General features: G+C 45.5%; 2 protein-coding genes across 2 annotated transcripts; one reads left to right on the forward strand and one right to left on the reverse strand.

Moving 5' to 3' along the window:
- Window positions 1-236: 236 nt before the first annotated feature.
- On the reverse strand, window positions 237-3,229 carry LOC103645774 (protein MAIN-LIKE 1-like). The gene is made up of 4 exons (XM_008670481.2): window positions 949-3,229; window positions 798-870; window positions 553-719; window positions 237-474 (listed from the first exon to the last, which is right to left on the reverse strand). Exons 1-4 carry the CDS (start codon window positions 1,011-1,013, stop codon window positions 306-308), a joined length of 474 nt encoding a protein of 157 aa, XP_008668703.1. The 5' UTR covers window positions 1,014-3,229; the 3' UTR covers window positions 237-305.
- Window positions 3,230-15,068: 11,839 nt separating this feature from the next.
- On the forward strand, window positions 15,069-18,562 carry LOC100280536 (YLS5). Its single transcript, NM_001153455.1, is given in 5 exon segments — window positions 15,069-15,264; window positions 15,379-15,495; window positions 16,755-17,195; window positions 17,365-17,727; window positions 18,069-18,562. Coding segments are annotated over 5 exon segments (1,164 nt in total). The 5' UTR covers window positions 15,069-15,210; the 3' UTR covers window positions 18,258-18,562.
- Window positions 18,563-24,125: the final 5,563 nt, after the last annotated feature.

Here is a 24,125-nt window from a genome sequence, read left to right on the forward strand (position 1 = left end):
GGTCCTTGCGGGGACTTTGTGTCCCGTTTGATTGAGAAGAGAAGCTCACTCGGTCTAAGTGACCGTTTGAGAGAGGAAAAGGGTTGAAAGAGACCCGGTCTTTGTGACACCTCAACGGGGAGTAGGTTTGCAAGAACCGAACCTCGGTAAAATAAATCACTGGGTCACACTCTTCATTTGCTTGTGATTTGTTTTCGCCCCCTCTTTCGGACTCGAATTTAATTCTAACGCTAACCCCGACTTGTAGTTGTGCTTAAAGTTTGTAAATTTCAGATTCGCCCTATTCACCCCCCTCTATGCGACTTTCACTCTCTACCAAGAAAGGCCTCAACTCTAGCCCTCCAACCTTCAGAATCACATTGGCCTGTAACTGCTCTGCCAGTAACATCGAGTCCAAGTATCTTCTGTGTATCCTCTAATGTGACTGTCATCTCACCAAAAGGAAGATGAAAACTATGTGTCTCGGGCCGCCACCTACATAATTAAAAAAACAATTTAGTGTAAACGAGCTCAATGATTCAAGAATAATTTGACAAAATCCTAAAACAATACCTGTCCACAAGTGCAGTAATGGCTGCCGAGTCAATAGTAGGCAACCCACGGCGTAACTGGTACGATATTACATCTAGACCTGCTCGACTGAGGTAATTAGTGTACCTCTCATCGAACACCATGTCTAGGAACCCATTGTGTGTCCTAGAACGAAGCGTTGCTAGGTCCTACACGGAAAAATATTATATTAGCAACAATATGTGTACAACAAAAAAATTCTACAAAAAATAGGTAAAATTGAATACCTGGCCTTCCGACAGAAGGCGCCCCCGGTGGCTCTCGTCGTAGAACGGGTCGAGGAGGTGGAACTGTGCTATCCTACAAAATGAAATTAATGTTAGTAAGTAATATAGCCTTATTAAATAAAATTAAGGTAATATAAAAAACAATACAAACCTCGCTGATCTGCCAACGACAAGTGCGTGAATTATGACCAAGTCTACCGCACTTGCCACACTCATACTGTTCGGGGTCGGTAAGAAATGGTGTTCTCCTTCCTCTTCTACTCCTACCACCAACCTGATCCATAACCATCTTGTGCCTCATCCTCTTCCTGGATCCACGCTTGGTCCAACGACTACTTGGATCGGCGACATACTTTGGGCCATCGTACGGAGGCCACTCACCCAGGTCACGATAAGGAATAAATCTTGGGCTCCAAGTCAACACTAGTTTGTTAATAGTAAACTCTTGGGGTATCCTCCTCTCTAAGTCAAAGTTGTGAGCTCGGGCAGCTGCGATTAGATGAGAACATGGAAAATGGTACTGCCTCGGTGCGCCACAAGTACATGACAAGTCATTAAGGATAACAATATGCTTCCTCGACTCTTGTGACTCACCGTCAGAAGTAGTACCAGCTTGTAGGAATACCTCATATGTCCCTGACTGTAAGTCAAAACAATCAACAGTGTGTGTGTTTGCCCTTTCCTTTGCCTTCTCTAGAAAAGTCTTAGGTTTTGGAGCCCATCTCTCTCCCTCATTCTGCAATCCAACTGCATGGGTGTGTCTATCATTAAACCATGCCACAAGCTTGTAAAAGGTAAATGTTACTATAGCAGTGATCGACATACCACGAATGCCCAACAACAATTTGTTGAATGACTCGACCATGTTACTACACTGGAACCCATATCTCCATCCACCTAAGTCGTGAGTTCTCGTCTACTTCTCCAAATCCGACATAAATCCAGTCAACCAATCTCTGCCTTCGGCATTTATTGCGACTTTGAGCTTTTCTAACTTTTCTCTAAAGAACTTGTCTTCCAGCTGGCGACATGTCTCCTGGAAAAGCTCAAAGTTATCCTTGACACCATCCTTACGCAGAAGATTCTCAGCAAGGTGTCGAGTACACCACCTATGATGCAAAGGAGGGTACCCATCGATCTGCTCACGGACCGCGTTGAGTATTCCCTGGTGCCGATATGATATTACACCAACTTCCCGTCCTGGGCCAACCACATGTATCCGGACCAGTTGCAGGAACCACCCCCAACTGTCTTTGTTCTCTTTCTCAACCAGAGCAAATGCTAGGGGAACTAGCTTGTTGTTTGCATCAACAAATATGACAATTAGAAGAGTGCCCTGGTACTTGCCGAGAAGAAACGTGTCGTCAATTGAAAAGATAGGACGACAATGCTGGAAGGCATCCACACACTGGGGAAAGCACCAGAACGCACGGAAGAATATCTGTCTCCCATCAATCCATGCATTTGGTTTAGGGATGTACTCATAATGCATGCCTAGATTGACCGCCTTCATTGCATTTAAAAGAACAGGTAGCTGCTCGTACCTAGACTCCTAGTCCCCATATATCATCTTCCATGCACACTGCTTAGCCCTCCAAGCTTTACCATATGTTATCTTGTACCCATCAAACACATTCTCCACGATCCTCATGATTGTCCTAACCTTCATATTTGGTTCCGACTGCAGTATACCCATAAGTCGCTTCCCAATGAGGGTAGATGTCAATTGGCGATGTTTCATCATTAACTCATGTTCAGCACATGTGTGTGGCCCCACTACTTTTGTTATCTTCCACTTTACGGTGATCTTTTGTATCCTAGCACAAACCCTCCATGCACAGTTATCCTTATCGCATACAACCGTGTAACGACGTTTCTCGTATGAATGAAGTACTCTATACGGCCTCTTACGTAAGACTGCGTAATGCTGCAACCACCTCTTCAAGGCAGTTAGGTCTTTGAAGACCCTACCCTTTTCAATCATCATGCTAGGACCGGCCTCAGGAGCATCTAGCAGCTCATCAACCCTTCCTTCTGCATTTGCCTGATGAGAAAGACTAAGATCGCTGAACTCATGAACTCTTGGATCCCGACCGTCTGGAAAAACACGTTCCAACATCTCAATGTCACTCTCTGTGAGTTCACCAACCGGGCGATCATCATCTGAATCGGCAGCCATAGCAAACGCATATGGCTCCTCTTCATTCCTAAACTCAGGAATGTTGGAGGAAATAAATCCATCACCGAAGTAGCCACGTGCCACGGTCTGAGGATCAACCACACTAGCAGGGGTCTCTCCTGCAACATGTACAAGATGATCAGTCCCACGCCAAATGGAATGAGCAAAGTGCTCATGGTTGAAGCGTCCCAATCCTCTGGGACTCAAATGTGATACAATTACTAGTCCCAGGAGGCTAGTAAACACATTTATACATCAGATGATTACAGATCTGCTTAAACGACAAACCTATAAAGGTGGCGAACAACTTTAAGAGTTGGTCCACAACTCGGGACATATCATCAGAGTGGGGCTGAAGCAGCCCGATATACGCAGCGAAGCAAATCAGTGGTCCAACAGCCACAGGCAAGGTTGGGAACAGGCATAACTCTTACCCGATCTCCTTTTTCTGAAAAAAATAAATAAGCAAGGGTGAGTACAAACGTACTCAGCAGCCCACCTTCACCCGCGGAATGGGGAAATCAGATATAATGCATGGAATATGTGGAGCTCAAGATATTTTGCAGAAACAACAATATTTTATGCAGGGTTGTTTTGAAAAACATTTTGTATCTTGCAAAGCGCATCCTCTCCAAAAAGGAGCAGGAAGTTTTTCAGTATTAGAACAAAATCCCCTGGACTAAACCATCCAGGTATCTCAGCAGTTTCCCACTGGTTTTCCTTTTCAAAAACAGCTGCTGGACTTCCCGTCCACCATAGCTCACGGCTAAACCGTCGGACCTTTTAAAAACCATTTTTCTCAAACGCACCCCTTTTTGAAAACAAAAACATTAATTGCCATACCATACCAGACTCGTCCATACCAGTGGACACGGACTATTCGAATAGGTTTGAACTCTGCGCAGAGGTGTACACTTTACCCACTAGTCCGGTTTCTGCGATCTCACCGTCGTGAGACCCGAATGCCGAATCTCTTTCTTTCCTCGCACGTCCTAACCTTAATGGTTATACCGGAAGGAGTCAGGCCACCGCCATGCCCAAACCGGACAAAACATTCCCCCTCCTTATCCTCCCGGTGCTCCCCAGCCTTCATAACCCTGGGGTTGGACCGTACGAGTTCAGATTGAGTGACTGCCCACACAGTCTCGAGTGGTTGTACTTATCATGAGTACAGGTAGTGAAGGATGACAAACCGGTCCTTATATGAGGGGACAATCCTTCTGCTCACGCCTAAACCAGCTGAGCCATCACCTTAGGCCCTCCCCTAAACCAGGGAGTCCCTGATCATCCCTACTCAAAGGTGATAAGGGTGAAAACCCTTCATCATACACATTTTGAAAAGCATTTTCCTTTGAAAAACTCACACCTTTTCTCAAATCATTTGTATCAAATATATTAAGGATTGATTGCGGCAAGCGGCTTGGGTGGCCATAATAACTTGTCTCAAAATCATATCATGCATAAAATAACAGGCTGAGGGTTGTGGTTGAAAAATCATAGGTAATTTATGCATCAAAGGGATCCAGTGAGCTTGCCGTGCTTATCCGGCGAAGGGGGAAAGAGAGCTCGCGGAACTGGCTTCTGGCTCCTGGCGTAGACTTGTAGATCTGGCCTCCACGAGACGGTACGAACGCTCCGATAACTATGCAACATGAACAAGCAAACATACAAACCAACAAGTATACCAACAAATATTTAGTATAGTGGTCAGAATAGCGATATATGGATGGGTAGAGTCTTGAGTAGAATCTGTGTCATGTGGTGTTGAGATACTGCTGGTGGTGGAGCGAAGGTGCTTACCAGGAGGGTGGACTGGAGACGAAGCGACACTATGCGTGTAGCTGGCAGAGCGGAGTAACTGAGTGAGTGGGGTGTTTGCCTTGGCTGAGGGTGTTGCATGTGTGTGGAGAGGGAGAGGGTAGCTGGGTGTATTTATAGCTGGGTGTATGTGGTGTAGCTCAGTGAAGTTCACTATTGGTGAGAATAGTGACGAAAGAATCGTCTGACTTAATATGAACAGGAGAGTTATAGGCAGAATATGGGACGAGAGTATTTTGGGATTTTTCTGGAACATGAATCATGCTTAAGGGATGGCATGGTTGGATAGGGAATAGTTTGATAAGAATTTAGAAACGAGAATTATTGGAATCTGAGTTTGGAAGCCTGGTTCGAAGGAATCTCAAGTTAAGCGTGCTCAACTTGGAGAAACCTAGGATGGGTGACCAGATTGGAAGTTCCCTACTGGAATGAAAATCACAGTCATCGGAGTTCGTATGACTGGAATATGGGTCTGGCTGGTCTTAGGTGGACTGGACAACATGATGGATGAGTAGTTGAAATTTGGGGTAATCGGATGATCGATGAATAGTAACGGTGAATAGTAACGGTAAAAAGTAACGGTAAAAAGTAACGGTAAAAAGTAACGGTAAACGGTAAAAAGTAACGGTAAATAGTAACGGTAAAAAGTAACGGTAAAAAGTAACGGTAAATAGTAACGGTAAAAAGTAATGGTAAACGGTAAAAAGTAACGGTAAAAAGTAACGGTAAACGGTAAAAAGTAACGGTAAAAAGTAACGGTAAATAGTAACGGTAAAAAGTAACGGTAAATAGTAACGGTAAAAAGTAACGGTAAACGGTAAAAAGTAACGGTAAAAAGTAATGGTAAACGGTAAAAAGTAACGGTAAATAGTGACGGTAAATAGTGATGGTGAATAGTTCGTATGAACGAACGATGAACGGTGAATAGGAACTATGAACGAATGATGAACGATCGAATGATCGAACGACGAACGATCGGAATTTTGGCAGCATAACGGCAGGAAAAGGATTATCTGGAAGAACGATGAATAGGGACTATGAACGAACGATGAACGATGAATAGGAACTATGAACGAACGATGAACGATCGAACGAACGATCGGAATTTCGGCAGCATAACGGTAGGAAAAAGATTATTTGGACGAACGAACGGACGAACGATCGGACGAACGGACGAACGAACCATGAACGATCGGACGAACGATCGAACGATCGGACGAACGAACGAACAAACTAAGAACAGGGGGACGAACGATCGAAGAACGACCGAACGATCCTTGTGCTAGTGTGTGCTTGTGTGGGAGGTGGAGTGGGAGTGGGAGTGTGGGTGTGGGGGGGAGGGAGTTGCCATGAAATGGCTTGGGGTGGGATGAGAGGAGGCCCTTGCCCCTCTATTTATAGCCATGGTGGGGGGATTAGGGGGAGGGATGAGGGGATTAGTGGGAGGATGAGAGGATTAGTGGGAGATTAGCATGGATTTGTCTTATATGAGTGTAATTAGCTTGTAGAGCTCACCGTATGACACCGGAGGCATACGTATACGTATGAGCATGAAGAAAGTTATGAAGAAAATATTTGTGGGGGCTTGAAAAATGATTCTGAAGGTATTTATTAGGAAGAAAATACTTGGAGATATATCGGTGGAATATTTGGGTAGTATTTCTGAAAAGAATCAGAGGGGATCTCTGGGGAAATATTTGTAGGATATTTTGAGGAGTATTTTTGGAGAGAATATAGACCACTATACTTTATTTGCTGATATCAACTCGCAAACAAACATTTTGAAATGAAATTTGAAATTCATTTTGAATTTAGAGGGAGTTTGAGAAAATTTCAAGATTTGAATTTTTGGGATGCTACAAATCTACCCCACTTAAAAGGAATCTCGTCCTCGAGATTCGGCTTAGAAGGGTTATGGGTATAGCTTTACTTCAGCTACATATCTTCACTTTGCAGACTCTTCGAGGAGATGGAACTTCAACAAAATCTGGCCTTTGCGGAGCATCCGGCTGCTGATTGCAAACGCTGATCCTGGCTACTCAAAGATCATCTTCAGGCTTCAGCTTTCGCTTGGCAGCTAGCTTATTGAAGAAGCTTCGATGCCAACACGCAAACCTTCCTCATACAAACTTATCCACATGGATTCCTTCCTTGATTGGTCTTCTGGTGCTTCATCAACAAAACTTGGGTGATCACTTCTCATCCAGAAACTTATATGCTTGGATGATCGGGTCCTCCACAGGCTTGCTACAGGCCTTCTTCTTTTTCTCCATAGCAGGAACCTTGCTGGAACACTACCCCACTTAAAAAGAATGAGGGTAGATCTCTTGAATCTTGGGGATTTAAAATCCTTGAAGTACCTCATAACAAGGGTGTTACGGGGCCTTCTTCTGTTGTTGTTGCTTGACCAGGCTGCAGAGAGATGATTGACACAGGGTTGATTCTGGGACAACCTTCTTCTCATCTTCTCTTCACTATCTTATTTTCACTGACCCTTTCTTTCTCTTTGCTCTTCCCACTGGAGGATTCTGTCAAAGAGTATTACTATCATACACTGGAGGAAACCAAAGACTATGAACCATGTGCAACAGTCTTCAACCCAAGAATCACCAAGCATTGTGATCTTAGGGGCGAGTGAGTGGAAAAATGGAGTTGCTTGCGATTTGGCAGAGGGGATTTTATTGGGACTGTTTTTCTTTGAGCGAGATGGGGATTGAGGGAGATGGTGGGGGGAATTTTATAGGCGAGCGGTATGCAAGGGTGTGGAGCAGGTGCTATGAGGCAGTGGGTGCGATGGAGGGGGGCCTGTTGCCGGCGACAATGGCGGCGGTGGGTGCGCTGCAAAGGGGTGTGGGGAGGTGGTAGTGCGCATGGAGGCGGGCACACGTGCGGGGGGCACGGGTGGGTTGTGGGGTCGATGACCCTGATGTTTGTGGACTCTGGTTCCAAGAATCTTTGCCTCTCTATATGGTAATAACTCCTATCATCTTTTCCTGTTTACTTTGACTCGGGGGCAGTGCTTTGATTCTCACGGTCAGTCCTTTTGACTGAGCGGCTAGACTGGTTTCTTCTATAGCTTGTTCCAGGCTTCAAGGGTAAGCTTCCCGATATCCTCTTGGGTAAGGTGCTTTTCTCTTAAGATGGGTTAAGATGAGAATGGAAGCATAAGGTGAGGATTAGCTCTAATTTGTTATCTATGTTTTTAGAAAAAACCTTTCTTAAAAAGAAAGAAAACACACAAGCTAAGCAATGATCAGCACAAACAAATCAAATGTTTTGAATAGGGGAAGAATAGAGTTTTTCCAAAGCACGAACTACTCAGATTCGGGGGCTAAGCATAACTACTATTGCTTGGCTCCTAAATTGAGAACTATGCTAAATGCAACTTATGAGCACTAACGTTTAAAGCATCACATATGCACTCAAAAGGGGAGAAAATCAAGCAAAATTCATTTTGAAATGCCCTAGGGGGCCACACAATTAGAGTTTTGCAAAACACGAGTCTACACGATTACCTCTCATACATGCAGGGCTCTAGCCAAAGTGAAGAAAAAACTTCACTACCCAATGCATGCAGAGGACTGGGCATAACTAACTCAGACCTGACAGCTTCTCTTCTAGCGAGGCTAGCGCAACTTCAATCTGAGATATCTCCTGGATGGGTCAAGAGGGAGCTGATGTTGATGACTTCTTCTGGCGGCGACTGAGATGGCAGCACGGGGTCGAACTCTTCTTGAAGCGGGACAGGCTCTTGTAGTTCCTCAGAGGGCGGCGGTGCTAGCGGGTGCTTGCAGCTTCTTCCTTGACTTCAAGGGATGGTGCTGGAATCTTCTTCATGGTGAGGGGCTCAAACAACTCCGGCGAGGGATCTTGGGAGGACTCGGGGTGCTCTTGCTTATTCATAGTCTGAGGGAAGACTGGAATTCCTTCCAAGACTATGGCTCCTTCCGGGAGTTTCCAAGCCTTCTTCTCTCCTTTGATAGAGACCGGGTGACCTTCAAGAATCTGGGGGTCTTCAGCTCTGATGGGTTGAACTGGGTTAGATGAAGCGGGCTCTTGGATCCGCAGGGCTCTACATTGGTTATGGGTTACCAAGTAGGCCTCCATCAACTTCTGGACATGCTCATCCTTGGCTTGCTTCAGGGCTTCAACAGCAATGGCTTCACGACTTTCCAAGGCAGCTACACGGGCTTGAGCTGTGGTGAGATCCACATGGAGCTGACGGTTGCGCTTCTCTGCATCTTCTGCTCGGGCAATCATCTGACGGTGGTGTCGAGCCAAGAAATCATACTGGGCATCCAGGGTGAGCAGGTATGCAGTGAGGTACACGACTGAGGGGTCGTCCTCAAGCAGCTGCTGACCTTCCAATGCACGCATCCTGGCCATCCAAACTGGACGGTGTCTCTGAAAGGGCGGAAAGAATCTGAGCGGGGTGTCGGCCACTTCTTCTTCATAGATCTGACACAGGGCCCTCAATGCCTTGCGAGCGACGACTTGACAGGTGTCTTTGAATCTGTGCCCAGCAGCAGTGACACTCCATTCCACATGGTGCGGACTGGATCCAATGTATACAGTCACGACACACTTCTCTGTGCCATGCTCGACGAATTCTCGACCATCATACTCTGGCTGGCTCCTGATTCTGAGGCGGACTGTGCATGCTCTCAGCAACTTGGGGAAACCATCTTCATTCTGGCAAAAGCTGGTTTGGCAGCGGACCTCCATCTGACTTCTGAGAGAAGGAAAGGGGGAAAGCATTTTTGAAATGAAGGGATGAGAGCAAGATTTTTTTTAAGAAAATAGTTTGGACTCAAAAACTTTTGATCAGGCTAAGGGTTACGTCCTGCGGCCAACCTAACAGCTCTGATACCACCTGAAGCGTCCCAATCCTCTGGGACTCAAATGTGATACAATTACTAGTCCCAGGAGGCTAGTAAACACATTTATACATCAGATGATTACAGATCTGCTTAAACGACAAACTTATAAAGGTGGCGAACAACTTTAAGAGTTGGTCCACAACTCGGGACATATCATCAGAGTGGGGCTGAAGCAGCCCGATATACGCAGCGAAGCAAATCAGTGGTCCAACAACCACAGGCAAGGTTGGGAACAAGCATAACTCTTACCCGATCTCCTTTTTCTGAAAAAAATAAATAAGCAAGGGTGAGTACAAACGTACTCAGCAGCCCACCTTCACCCGCGGAATGGGGAAATCAGATATAATGCATGGAATATGTGGAGCTCAAGATATTTTGCAGAAACAACAATATTTTATGCAGGGTTGTTTTGAAAAACATTTTGTATCTTGCAAAGCGCATCCTCTCCAAAAAGGAGCAGGAAGTTTTTCAGTATTAGAACAAAATCCCCTGGACTAAACCATCCAGGTATCTCAGCAGTTTCCCACTGGTTTTCCTTTTCAAAAACAGCCACTGGACTTCCCGTCCACCATAGCTCACGGCTAAACCGCCAGACCTTTTAAAAACCATTTTTCTCAAACGCACCCCTTTTTGAAAACAAAAACATTAATTGCCATACCATACCAGACTCGTCCATACCAGTGGACACGGACTATTCGAATAGGTTTGAACTCTGCGCAGAGGTGTACACTTTACCCACTAGTCCGGTTTCTGCGATCTCACCGTCGTGAGACCCGAATGCCGAATCTCTTTCTTTCCTCGCACGTCCTAACCTTAACGGTTATACCGGAAGGAGTCAGGCCACCGCCATGCCCAAACCGGACAAAACATTCCCCCTCCTTATCCTCCCGGTGCTCCCCAGCCTTCATAACCCTGGGGTTGGACCGTACGAGTTCAGATTGAGTGACTGCCCACACAGTCTCGAGTGGTTGTACTTATCATGAGTACAGGTAGTGAAGGATGACAAACCGGTCCTTATATGAGGGGCAATCCTTCTGCTCACGCCTAAACCAGCTGAGCCATCACCTTAGGCCCTCCCCTAAACCAGGGAGTCCCTGATCATCCCTACTCAAAGGTGATAAGGGTGAAAACCCTTCATCATACACATTTTGAAAAGCATTTTCCTTTGAAAAACTCACACCTTTTCTCAAATCATTTGTATCAAATATATTAAGGATTGATTGCGGCAAGCGGCTTGGGTGGCCATAATAACTTGTCTCAAAATCATATCATGCATAAAATAACAGGCTGAGGGTTGTGGTTGAAAAATCATAGGTAATTTATGCATCAAAGGGATCCAGTGAGCTTGCCGTGCTTATCCGGCGAAGGGGGAAAGAGAGCTCGCGGAACTGGCTTCTGGCTCCTGGCGTAGACTTGTAGATCTGGCCTCCACGAGACGGTACGAACGCTCCGATAACTATGCAACATGAACAAGCAAACATACAAACCAACAAGTATACCAACAAATATTTAGTATAGTGGTCAGAATAGCGATATATGGATGGGTAGAGTCTTGAGTAGAATCTGTGTCATGTGGTGTTGAGATACTGCTGGTGGTGGAGCGAAGGTGCTTACCAGGAGGGTGGACTGGAGACGAAGCGACACTATGCGTGTAGCTGGCAGAGCGGAGTAACTGAGTGAGTGGGGTGTTTGCCTTGGCCGAGGGTGTTGCGTGTGTGTGGAGAGGGAGAGGGTAGCTGGGTGTATTTATAGCTGGGTGTATGTGGTGTAGCTCAGTGAAGTTCACTATTGGTGAGAATAGTGACGAAAGAATCGTCTGACTTAATATGAACAAGAGAGTTATAGGCAGAATATGGGACGAGAGTATTTTGGGATTTTTCTGGAACATGAACCATGCTTAAGGGATGGCATGGTTGGATAGGGAATAGTTTGATAAGAATTTAGAAACGAGAATTATTGGAATCTGAGTTTGGAAGCCTGGTTCGAAGGAATCTCAAGTTAAGCGTGCTCAACTTGGAGAAACCTAGGATGGGTGACCAGATTGGAAGTTCCCTACTGGAATGAACATCACAGTCATCGGAGTTCGTATGACTGGAATATGGGTCTGGCTGGTCTTAGGTGGACTGGACAGCATGATGGATGAGTGGTTGAAATTTGGGGTAATCGGATGATCGATGAATAGTAACGGTAAAAAGTAACAGTAAAAAGTAACGGTAAAAATTAACGGTAAAAAGTAACGGTAAACGGTAAAAAGTAACGGTAAATAGTAACGGTAAAAAGTAACGGTAAAAAGTAACGGTAAATAGTAACAGTAAAAAGTAACGGTAAAAAGTAATGGTAAATGGTAAAAAGTAACGGTAAAAAGTAATGGTAAACGGTAAAAAGTAACGGTAAAAAGTAACGGTAAATAGTAACGGTAAAAAGTAACGGTAAATAGTAACGGTAAAAAGTAACGGTAAACGGTAAAAAGTAACGGTAAAAAGTAATGGTAAACGGTAAAAAGTAACGGTAAAAAGTAACGGTAAATAGTGACGGTAAATAGTGATGGTGAATAGTTCGTATGAACGAACGATGAACGGTGAATAGGAACTATGAACGAACGATGAACGATCGAATGATCGAACGACGAACGATCGGAATTTTGGCAGCATAACGGCAGGAAAAGGATTATCTGGAAGAACGATGAATAGGGACTATGAACGAACGATGAACGATGAATAGGAACTATGAACGAACGATGAACGATCGAACGAACGATCGGAGTTTCGGCAGCATAACGGTAGGAAAAAGATTATTTGGACGAACGAACGGACGAACGATCGAACGATCGGACGAACGGACGAACGAACCATGAACGATCGGACGAACGATCGAACGATCGGATGAACGAACAAACAAACTAAGAACAGGGGGACGAACGATCGAAGAACGACCGAACGATCCTTGTGCTAGTGTGTGCTTGTGTGGGAGGTGGAGTGGGAGTGGGAGTGTGGGTGTGGGGGGGGAGGGAGTTGCCATGAAATGGCTTGGGGTGGGATGAGAGGAGGCCCTTGCCCCTCTATTTATAGCCATGGTGGGGGATTAGGGGGAGGGATGAGGGGATTAGTGGGAGGATGAGAGGATTAGTGGGAGATTAGCATGGATTTGTCTTATATGAGTGTAATTAGCTTGTAGAGCTCACCGTATGACACCGGAGGCATACGTATACGTATGAGCATGAAGAAAGTTATGAAGAAAATATTTGTGGGGGCTTGAAAAATGATTCTGAAGGTATTTATTAGGAAGAAAATACTTGGAGATATATCGGTGGAATATTTGGGTAGTATTTCTGAAAAGAATCAGAGGGGATCTCTGGGGAAATATTTGTAGGATATTTTGAGGAGTATTTTTGGAGAGAATATAGACCACTATACTTTATTTGCTGATATCAACTCGCAAACAAACATTTTGAAATGAAATTTGAAATTCATTTTGAATTTAGAGGGAGTTTGAGAAAATTTCAAGATTTGAATTTTTGGGATGCTACAATGGTCCAAAATGAAGATGTAATGCCAATAAAACTTACTCCAATTGGTTTGTGCCAAAGGGATACACGCAGCAGAATCTGGCTGCATGCCATCTCCTGGCTGACTTAATGGGATCAAATTGGGGCTAGATTGAGCATCAGGAACAGTTGGCACGTCATCGATAGGACGATCAAAGTCTTCAAGGGGACGGTCTACTACAACCAGACGCACCACAACCTCCATGAGTTGCAAATGGGTCTTCATAGCCGAAGTACCATAATTATCCCAATCCAGTTGACAATCAATTGGGATGACCCGTCTTATGACATGGATGACCAATGTTAAGCACTCCGTCAACCGCAATGTCATCATCTTCATGGTAACCTAGCTTTTGTTTAGCCTTTGTAAACACATCACTCAAGGAGGGTCTACCATCGAATAGTACCGGCACGTGTCGTATGTCAATGAACTTGGCATTTCCATACGGATCTTCTTCCACATCGCCTCCATGATATAAGCTCAAAAAATTGTCCATCTATTTGAAACATGAATTAAACATTCAATATACACTATGGATGGTTATTGCCTAACCACAACCCACTAATTATTAGTTACATAACTATAAATATAACCACAACCCACTAAAATAACTAATTATAAATTTTGACAGCACCTCCCCTGCGCGGGGAGGATATAAAAACCCGCACATTCAACTCACATTCATCATATTCGATCAAATTAGCATTTAACAAATTCAATTTCATGACAATCACATTCAACAAACAACTTTTTATTGCAATAAAACTAACAAACCTAACAAAAATGCTAACACAATAACTAAAAATGCTAACAAAATGCTTAAAAATTACCTAAACGGCGGCTGCGAGGGAGCGGGCAGCGGGGCCGGAGCTGGTGCGGCGGGCCGGGACGACGGTTGTGAGGCCGGCGGGTAGCGGGGGCGGGAGCCAGCGGCCACGAGGCGCGGGGTAGTGGGCGGCGGCCGGCGCGGGGCAGGGGGAGCCGCGGGGGCGTCGGGCTCGGGGAAGGGGCGACGGCCGCGGGGGCGGCAGGCTCGGGGGCGGGCGCGGGGAAGGAGGCGGCAGGCTCGGGGGCGGGCGTAGGGAAGGGCGCGTCGCCGGGCGCGGCGAGCTCGGGGCGGCGGGTGTGGGGGCGGGGGCGCGGGAGCGGCGCCGGCGAGCTCTGGAAGAGAGTTTGGTGGCGGGCGGGCGAGTGACCAGTTAGACCGGTATAAAGGGGGTCGGCGCCAAGATCTGTGGCGCCGACCCCCCCCCAGACAGGATTTTCACCTCTGACAGGGGGTCGGCGCCAAGATCTATGGCGCCGACCCCCTGGAACTCGACACGTCAGCTGCCACGTATGAAAATGTTGGCGCCAAAGAAGGTGGCGCCACTATATATTACCTCGGCACCAATGATGATGACGCCGAACTAATGGTCTATTTTTTGAAATGAAACTGCTAAGGGTATAGTTTTAAAAAAAACACCAAAAAGGCTAAAATGCAAAAAAGTTGGCCAGAGAGGTGTCTTCTGCAACACAGGATTTTCACGAGAGCCGCACAAAATTTTTTACAAAAATATCCAGTCTAAATTCATAGGCAACAAGATTTTAAAAACTTCCCCACATTCCAAAGGATCATCCAATACTCGGGCTGTATCGCGTGAACGAAATTACAATATTGATTTGCTGGCTGGGTGAAGCTATTGCATCGAACACTATAAAATCATTATTCAGATAACTATAAAATATTCTCAGAAAAATAAAAAGTTCGCAAACAAGATGGAAAAAGAAAAGAAAACAGGCGTAGAAAGAAGACAAACGAGAGCCAGCCAGGTGTTCTCTCGTTCTCCGGATGACTCTCCAGTGGCACATAGAAAACACTAGTACTGTCCCCTCCCGGACATCAGAGACAGACACAGTAGAGACGAGGCAGAGGCTTCTAGATCTACTGCCAGCTCGGCAGCAACAAAGCCGAAGCGTCTCGCGTGCGCGGCCGCCACCGGGGATTAGGGATGGCGGCGAAGAAGGTGCTCATGCTCTGCGGCGACTACATGGAGGACTACGAGGTCTCTTCCTCTCTCCCCCTCTTCTCGCGTCGCCTCCTGCTGAATTACATGTATTTTGGATCGGGAATCAGCCCTCCTGAAACAAAATCGGTTCTTGAATTGATGCTGGGTTAGGTCATGGTCCCGTTCCAAGCGCTGCAAGCGTATGGGGTGTCCGTGGACGCCGTCTGCCCTAGCAAGAAGGCCGGCGACATCTGCCGCACCGCCGTCCATCAGCTGACCGGTCACCAGGTACCTTGGATTGATATCCCTGTGCTCTCTTTTTATTTTTTGCGTGGAAGCGTTCCGTTGGTTAGGGTTAGTTATGCGGTCTTGCTTCTGGTGAGATCAGTTGGACCAAATGAAGTTGTGTAGAAAACTTGTTAGGTGTTCATTAGATTGACAGTGAAGAGTAGAGGCTTGCATAAACTAGTTGGACACTGCATCTGATTAGAAAACTTGTTAGGTGTTCATTAGATTGACAGTGAAGAGTGGAGGCTTTAATCCATACCGGCTTCTACTACTTCTTCAGTGTTTTTGTCGATATGAATTGTAGCTGCAGCAGTCCAAACAGTCGTCTTTAATCCGAAGCGAACAACACTTTCGCAGTAAAAAAACTTGTGTTTACTTGCCTGAAAGAAGCAAACTGTCATGATCCATGACTCTGCAGAGATTGAAACCAACAAGGCAATCACCATGGCATCTCAAAGCATAATGCCAAAGTATATACAGACAAACTACTCGTGCATAAATGCATCATACAGAGATTTGTTTCATTGCAGGCACAAATTGATCAATGAATATCATGTTGTTAGTAAGGAAACTAATACTCCCTCCGTCCCAAAATGGTATTTGTTTTAGGGTATTAATGGATTCATACAATATTTGATGCATGTGTATTATATTTGTGTCTAGATTCATTGTTATTCATTTCAATATGGACAAAAAAAGATAGGAATTCTCAATGTAAATAGAAATAATAGATGTATGAGTACAAATGTGTTTAATTGAGTTTGCTTATCCTGTTAACAAAAAGTGAACTGTAAATATTAGTCTATATGTAAGCGTATGTTTCAAAAATATATATAACTGTCTCTGTACAGCGGTGAAGAGGTATAAAGTAATCAATACCACAGTAGCAATATTAATGGTTGACGTAGAAAGAATACGTAAGCCTACAAATATTTATCCGTCGGTCAAAATCCATTTTGGCTTTCCCCACCCGGTTTCCAGAAAGCGCGAGGACACGCCCGTCATGGCTCCTACATCAACAGTTCAGCAGCCGCCGAATGCAGATCCAACGGTTGCTATTTAAAAGGTGACGTGGCTGCGTTTGGTTGTGCAGAGGCTTTACTATGTAAATAATTATCCTTGAGGCCATGGTGGTATTGTAGATCAATAACACTTCCCTGTCATGCTTCTCTTGCTTACTTCTTGTGGCATCTACACTGATATGGTTTGGATTAACAGCTGCAAGAATAAACATTCTCTCATTCGCATATTTCATGCAGACATACTCTGAGACAAAAGGCCATAATTTCACACTGAATGCTTCATTTGATGAGATTACTGCTAGTGAATATGATGGATTGGTAATTCCTGGAGGGCGTGCACCAGAATACCTTGCGATGGATGAAAAGGTGCTTGACCTAGTCAGAATGTTCTCTGGTGCTAAGAAGCCTATTGCATCAGTTTGTCATGGACAGTTGATTTTAGCGGCAGCAAGAGTAGTCGAGAACCGTACCTGCACAGCATTTCCGGCTGTTAAACCAGTTTTGGTTGCTGCTGGTGCCAAGTGGGAAGAGCCTGACACAATGGCAAAATGCACTGTTGATGGCAATCTCATCACAGCAGCGACTTATAATTCTCATCCCGAATTCATCAGCCTATTTGTCAAAGCACTCGGAGGTTCAGTGGCAGGCTCAGATAAGAGAATACTGTTCCTATGTGGGGTATGTATTGAGAAAAAAAAAGATGTGTTTCTTAAGTGTTTCACATTCTTATACACATTTTAATCACACACTGCACGATTTGGATGTTGTTTTTTTTCTAAGACATTGTGTGATTAAGTGTTGCCACATTCTACTGACATTGTTTTTTTCTTAATTGCATGATTAATAGGACTACATGGAGGATTATGAGGTCATGGTCCCATTCCAGGCTCTCCAAGCTCTTGGCTGCCATGTCGATGCCGTTTGCCCCGACAAGGGAGCTGGGGAGACGTGCCCGACAGCCATTCATGATTTCGAAGGTGACCAGACCTACAGCGAGAAGCCTGGCCACGATTTTACTCTGACAGCGTCGTTTGGAAGTGTGGATGCTTCGAGCTACGACGCGCTTGTGGTTCCTGGCGGACGGGCTCCAGAGTACCTGGCTCTGAACGATAAGGTCATCAGCTTGGTGAAGGCCTTCGCGGAGAGCGGAAAGCCAATCGCGTCGATCTGCCACGGCCAGCAGATATTATCCGCTGCCGGAGTCCTCAAGGTATAGCTCTATCATTGTTTCTGCGGAATCCTGTTTCTGTTGGTAATTCGATGTGCCCTTTGATCTGCTGGTGTTTCTTTTGGTCCATGTGTTTCTACTGTGTGGCCTAGCAGACTTTGCTGTGAACATAACAAAAACAAATCTTGCTAGTTTTCTGCCGTCCAGGAAGGATGGTAGTCAGTGCAGATTAATGGCTGCCCCATCTGTCCGCCGTCGGATGATCCTCCTTAGTCATTGGGGTTATTACTAGCAAATGTAGTATCTGGTTTTCTCGGAACATCTGACAACTTTGGTCGACTGACGTGCGCTGACGCTCCCTTGGTTGGTCGGTCGACACGCAGGGGAAGAAGTGCACCGCATACCCAGCCGTGAAGCTGAACGTGTTGCTCGGTGGCGGGACCTGGCTGGAGCCTGACCCGATCCACCGCTGCTTCACCGATGGCAACCTTGTGACCGGCGCAGCCTGGCCAGGCCACCCAGAGTTCGTGTCCCAGCTCATGGCGTTGCTCGGCGTCAAGGTTTCCTTCTGAAGTCCAAACTGAAAGGGCAAGGCAGAAAGAGCTCTGGCTCAACCTGGGGAGGGGCGTGATAGCATAGCTTTGGATTTCCAGATAGAAGAGAACAGACTCAAAACGACACCTTATAGCGATCGCTGCACTTAATCCTTGTTCCATGCGCAGCAAGCCTCAGGCTTATTACCCTTGTTTGTCAGCGTTGTGTAAAAACTGTAACCCGGATGCTGTTTCTTCTTCTTCTTCTTGGTTCCTTCTTTTTTCTGAGTCGTCCTTTGTGGATTCAAATAATAAATAAAGTCTTGTATACTGCTGTTTGTTGATCTGGTACTGTGCTTCGAGCAGCTAGATGGCCAACAAAGAAAATAGTGGCTCTGTTATGTTACTGCTACAGTGAGAAGGTCGGAGACAGAAAGAATGCCGCAACTTGGCCCCACCACCAGGCCATGGCAGCAGTGCAGCACAGAGCGCGAAAGCGAACTGACTGGACCCGATCTTTGCACTCCCTCTCGCAAAAGCGAGGAGAATCTGGATGCGGATGGGGGCCGTCGCCGCCTCGCTTTTTCAAAAGGCCATCACGGTTGCCACTTGGAAAACGACGGCGGCGGCCAGTGGGACCGGACCGCCCCGGAAGCGATTCAGATTTTTTTCTTTGTTTGTTTTTTTTTTTTTTTGTAAAAAAAGCAAAGAACAACAAAAGCTAACGAACGCAGAAAAAAGAGGGATCGAAAGGAAAGCGAGAAGACAGCGCGGAATGGCAGAAACGAAGAACGAACTTGGCAAGAGCAAATTCAGATCAGATCGCGTTCACCTGTCCTGCGTTGTGCCAAGCGCGATGATCGACATAGGATTTTAGATAATCTTCCGTGCCTTTTTTTTTCTCGGTGCATGAATGGCTTCAGACAATGTCCGGTCCCGTGTGTTCCGTGGATGTTGGGTGTTGGCCAAATGCATGAGCCACACCGAAAATCGGAATATATCTTAGCTACTGTCATCAACAGAGATGGTCACATGCAACGCTAGTAGCAAGATGTGTGTAGGTCCATGGCCGTATCCGTACAGCCGTACTAGGGGTGTATAACGACCTCAGCTCGTTAAGTTAACGACCACAGAGTCAGCACGAGCTCGAGCTAGCAGAAAAAATAATATATATATATATATAATAATTAATTTTAGTTAATTTTAAACTAATTTAACAATAGAAAATAATGATTATACTCATAGTTTCACAAACCATGTCAATATAACATCAAATTAGCACAATTCGTCACCTATAAATTCACAGTTCACATACATGTTCACCAGTTTAACCCACAATTATATTTGCATAGACTAAATTAACACATAGACATAATTCATTAATCATTAATTTAACTTATAGGTCATAAACACCTCACATATATATAACATGTTCATCAATTATTCAGTAAATAATATGTATATAGTTTCGTTTTGCTAAAATGTAGTAGCTTGTTTAGCTCACGAGCTGACTCGTTAACTAACCGAGCTAGGATGTTAGCCTAGCTTGTGAAAAATTCAAACAAGACGATTCGAGACGAGTCAAACTGACCATAAATCGAGCGAGGCACCGAGACACGAGCATTTCGTCCTGCCTTAACCAGTACCAACGCGGTGGGAGACACTGACAGTAGGCGTACAGACGTGGAGCTTGCGCGCTGGATAGAGCCTCTTTGCATGCATCATGCATGTCCAGCCAGCTTCCTTCGTCCCTGCAGCGGGCACGGCGCCTCATAGTCAGAGGAGCCCTGCGCCCGGAGCGAGGCTGATAAAAGGCGTGCTTCCTCCACGCCAACCTCCGCACCGCACCGGCGCACCGCAGACGCAGAGTACCAGCCCGCTTCCTTCGTCCCTGCCCTCACCCTCCCTCTCCTCTCTGTCTGTCTCCACCGCTCGTTCGCGTCGGCGGCGTGGCTCCGAGGGCGGCAAGCGCGGGCTCGGCGGGCCAACTCGCCGGCGGCCACCTGCAGGTCTGGGTATGAGAGGGGTCACCCACGCGGCGCCCACCGCAAGCGCCCCCCGCCCCCGCGGACGACTCATGGACGGCCTCCTCATCTTCGTCTTCTACCTCTCGCTTCCTATACGTGGCGGCCGCGAGTCCGCGACCACTAGTTAATCGCCGCCGCCGCCGCCGCCTCTATTTGTTAGCAGCAGCCGCCGGCCTGCACTCACGCCATCGGTCGGCCCGCGCCCCGGACCGAAGCTCTGCGCTCTCGTTTCGTCCACGCTCTATGCACGCACGCCGCTGTCGCCAGCCTCACACACAACACCGTCGGGATCGATGGACCAGCCACCGAACGGATTCGCCGCCGGAGGTGCGTGCCGTACATGCGGAACTAACCAAATCACATTTTTCTTCCTGTCCCCCTTCTCGATAAATATATATGTGATGCTTGTTGAATAATTAGATAATTTCTAGATTAAATTCTAAATATAAATTATGACTAAATCAGAAAAACTGAAGTAAAAAGTCAAATCAGATGATATGTACTAATCAGACATACTGATAAATGGCGCGAGCAAAAATAAGTACGGTCGACGATGTCAAAGCAGCGGGGTTGATGATCAACGGAATCAGCGTGGTCGACGAAGTCAGAAGATCACGACCAGTCGCGTGAGGATGATTCCTAAAAACCTTATTCGCCTCTTTCGGTGCAGGATCTCGAAGGCGAAGGGTTCCGAAGACCTGTTTTCGTGATCGCAGATGCACGTCTGCAGTCGTGATGAAGAAAACTGAAGACGGCTCAGCTGTAAAGAGAGGCGAAAGTGAAAACTAGAATAATCTGGATGATGGCTGCCAGACGCCTTTTATAGGACCGAGTCCACGAACAGATAACTATCTTCGATCCGATCCACTCACGAAAATTTCGCGTTCAGTTTAGATTTTATAGCGATCGGTTAGGATTCTGAACTTAACAGCCAAGCAACCAAAAAATTAAAATGGCAAAATGAAGTCGCGTCCCCACAAGGCGAGGGGACGGATTTCGGCGGACCATTCACGCGCATGTCATGCGCCCGCGCCCAGGCCAGGCGAGCGAGCGCGCGCGTGTGGCTCTCCACACTCTCTTCTCTCATCCATGTCTTGGTGAGTGAGTGTGGTCTTTATATTTAAACTAGTTCCACTCCACTTGGACTAGCAATATGGTACTATTGGTTCCACCATTCCATAGCCATACACATATACGGGCTTTTGAGATTTTCCTGGGATTTAATTGAATTTCTCAATTGGGTCTAGCCCATAAATCCTAACAATCCCCCACCAGATCTCAAATGTCCATCTGCAGTTTTCGCCACTGTTTACTACTGTTTAATATACTAGTGTTTCAGCAGAGACTGTTAAGTTGAACTTCCGCCTAGAACTCCAAGCTACACCAACCCACAGCTTGGACAATGGACTATGCCTTGAATTGCAAGTTTTGTGTGAATTGTTTCACTTAAAGCCATGACTAGTATTTGGCTACCAGTAGTCCCCTTCTTGGGTGGAGCATATACGTCGTACTCCAAGGTCTCTTCATGAGTTTACTAGAGATCACCCAGATCTCATAGACTGCGACGTTAGACAGTCTAACTCATATAAGTGTGTTTTTTCAAGAATGTTCTGCGGGACAATATCTTTGCTAATACAAGCCAGCAAAACACATTAAGGCACAAAGCCAGCCTGTCTTACAGCATTTGAGAGTATTGCATCTTTACCTAGAGAGGGTCAAAGGTTACTCTCCTCAGTTAACCAATGGCTTGTTCTTCCTATGACCTAATTCACGGGATCTCCGATCATATAGACTAGGTTTTCACCATAGCAACTTATACGGGTCTCATACTCATCTCTCTCGATGCGATTTCTATCACATAGACTAGGTTTCCACACGGCTAGACATCTCCTCCGACCTGTTCTAGGTCGACAAGATTGTTGCGAGGGAGGAGATGGCTGAAGCCGTGGTTCCCTTCCACATATCCAGGCTATGAGAGAAGTTTTTTTTTTCCGTTTAGGGTTAGTTTGGGAATCCTATTTTTTTAAGAGATTTTTATTTCCAAAAAAAATTAGTTTATTTTCTATTGAAAAAATATAGAAAAATGGGGTTTTTAAACTAGCCCTTAAACATCGTGTTATTGTCAAACAGCAGCGATGGTTAACGACAGTCTAGCTGCTTCGCGGCATATACCCCCTCCAAAATTGGTGTAACTCAAAAATAATGCATGACCTTGTTGGAATCTATGGGTGTTGTTGTTGTTCGTCTGTGACCGAAGTATTTTGTTCGACACTTCGACCCAGTTGTTAATGTTGTCTAGACTACCATCTCGTTCTGAATATTTATAATAGGTAATCACGGGTCTTAAAAGCACGCAACAAATCTCACATCAATTTGACAATTATTCATATGAGATTAATCAATTATTGCAACTAGCATTTATTACGATCGAGCCTTCAGAATTAATTAAAATAGGTTATACTAAGCTCGATTAAATCCATCAAGTAAATAATGATCGTATGTTTGTTACGACCGCACACCACATTGCATCTTCTATTACTTGTACGGAAGAAAAACATTAAAAAAACAAGGAAAAAAAATCCTCCAGTTGCTGTACTGTTAGAGCGTGTCTAAACCTATAAAAATAACCTATAATTTAAAAATAAGTATATTTTATATAATTTAGGGCACCATAAAACATTATGCTAAAATAATAAAGCCTAAATCTATATTACTAAATTTAGCCGCTTCTAATTTAACCTCATTTCATCTCTACGTTTAGCAATCATTTACCAACACGTTAAACAAAAAAAAATTCATGCTATTTTTTGTATTTGGGCGCCTTTTTCACTATATAGTAAGGATATATCAACAGAGCTCATATGCTGGTCGCCGGTGATGCATAATTGAGATAACTAGTTAGCTAGAGATTAAACAATTGGTAATATAACAGTCGCACGTGCACATGTCGAAGATAAACGAATAAACAATTGTGACAGCAAATCAAAAGGCCAACATAACTTACTAAATTGAATCTGTCGCCCACTGACGGTCCCACTTAAATTGGTGACATGATAAGTTTTAACATATTTAGAAAGTAGTGTGTGTATATATATAGTATATTGGAGGCACTTCAGAGAGTGCTCAATAATTTTCGACCAAATTTTATAAAATAAGGTACCATTGAAATACTTTTTTTTGTAGATACCTACATTTTAATTTGCGATACCAGTTTGAGGTATTGTTCGAGATGCTCTTACTCAATGAGTCGATGGTGGAACACTTTTTTTTATCTTTGTTCATATATATATATAGTATATTAGGAGCCCTAGGCTTCCAATAACTAAAGGAAGCCCAGGCCAGACAGTGCAATCCGGTCGAGCCGGACCAGGTCCAGACGTCTATAAAAGAAAATCCGTAGTGCTAGGGATCAGTTTTTCACGCCCCATCTCGATTCATTAGCGTCGGCGGTTGCCCGATAGCGCGCGCGACGGTGGATCCTCGGCCAGTGGTTGCGGTTGCCGCGGTTCCCAGGCCGGTGGCCGCAACTCCATTACCTCGACGCGCGGTGGTGGAGGTTCCTCGATCCGGAGTAGTGGCGGCGATTCCCCGATCTAGAGGGTGAGCGACAGCCGAGCCCTTGTGCGGGCAAGCGGCGGCGTCGCCGAAGCCCTGAGGAGGCGGCACTTCTAAGGCCGGCGAGCAAGCGACGCCCGTCGACGTGCGAGTAGCGACGGCGACGCATGAGGCACGATGTTCGAGCGAGCGACGTCACGGAAGGCGTGAGATGCGCGCAGCGATGATCGCGTGTGACATCCTCCGATCCGACGCAGTTTTCTTTTCGATTATTGTGTTTTATGCCTACCACATGTATTATTTATGCTAAAAACTGTATGATTTT

The sequence above is a fragment of the Zea mays genome, chromosome 2 (genome assembly GCF_902167145.1).
Source record: "Zea mays cultivar B73 chromosome 2, Zm-B73-REFERENCE-NAM-5.0, whole genome shotgun sequence".
NCBI classification, from domain to species: Eukaryota; Viridiplantae; Streptophyta; class Magnoliopsida; order Poales; family Poaceae; genus Zea; species Zea mays.

Coding starts and splice junctions, on each gene's coding strand:
- LOC103645774 (XM_008670481.2), bottom strand. CDS start 1,013: ATGAGTGTGGCAAGTGCGGTAGACTTGGTCATAATTCACGCACTTGTC. Junction 871..948: donor GTCGTTGGCAGATCAGCGAG/GTTTGTATTGTT, acceptor TTCATTTTGTAG/GATAGCACAGTTCCACCTCC. Junction 475..552: donor ATTACTGCACTTGTGGACAG/GTATTGTTTTAG, acceptor TTAATTATGTAG/GTGGCGGCCCGAGACACATA.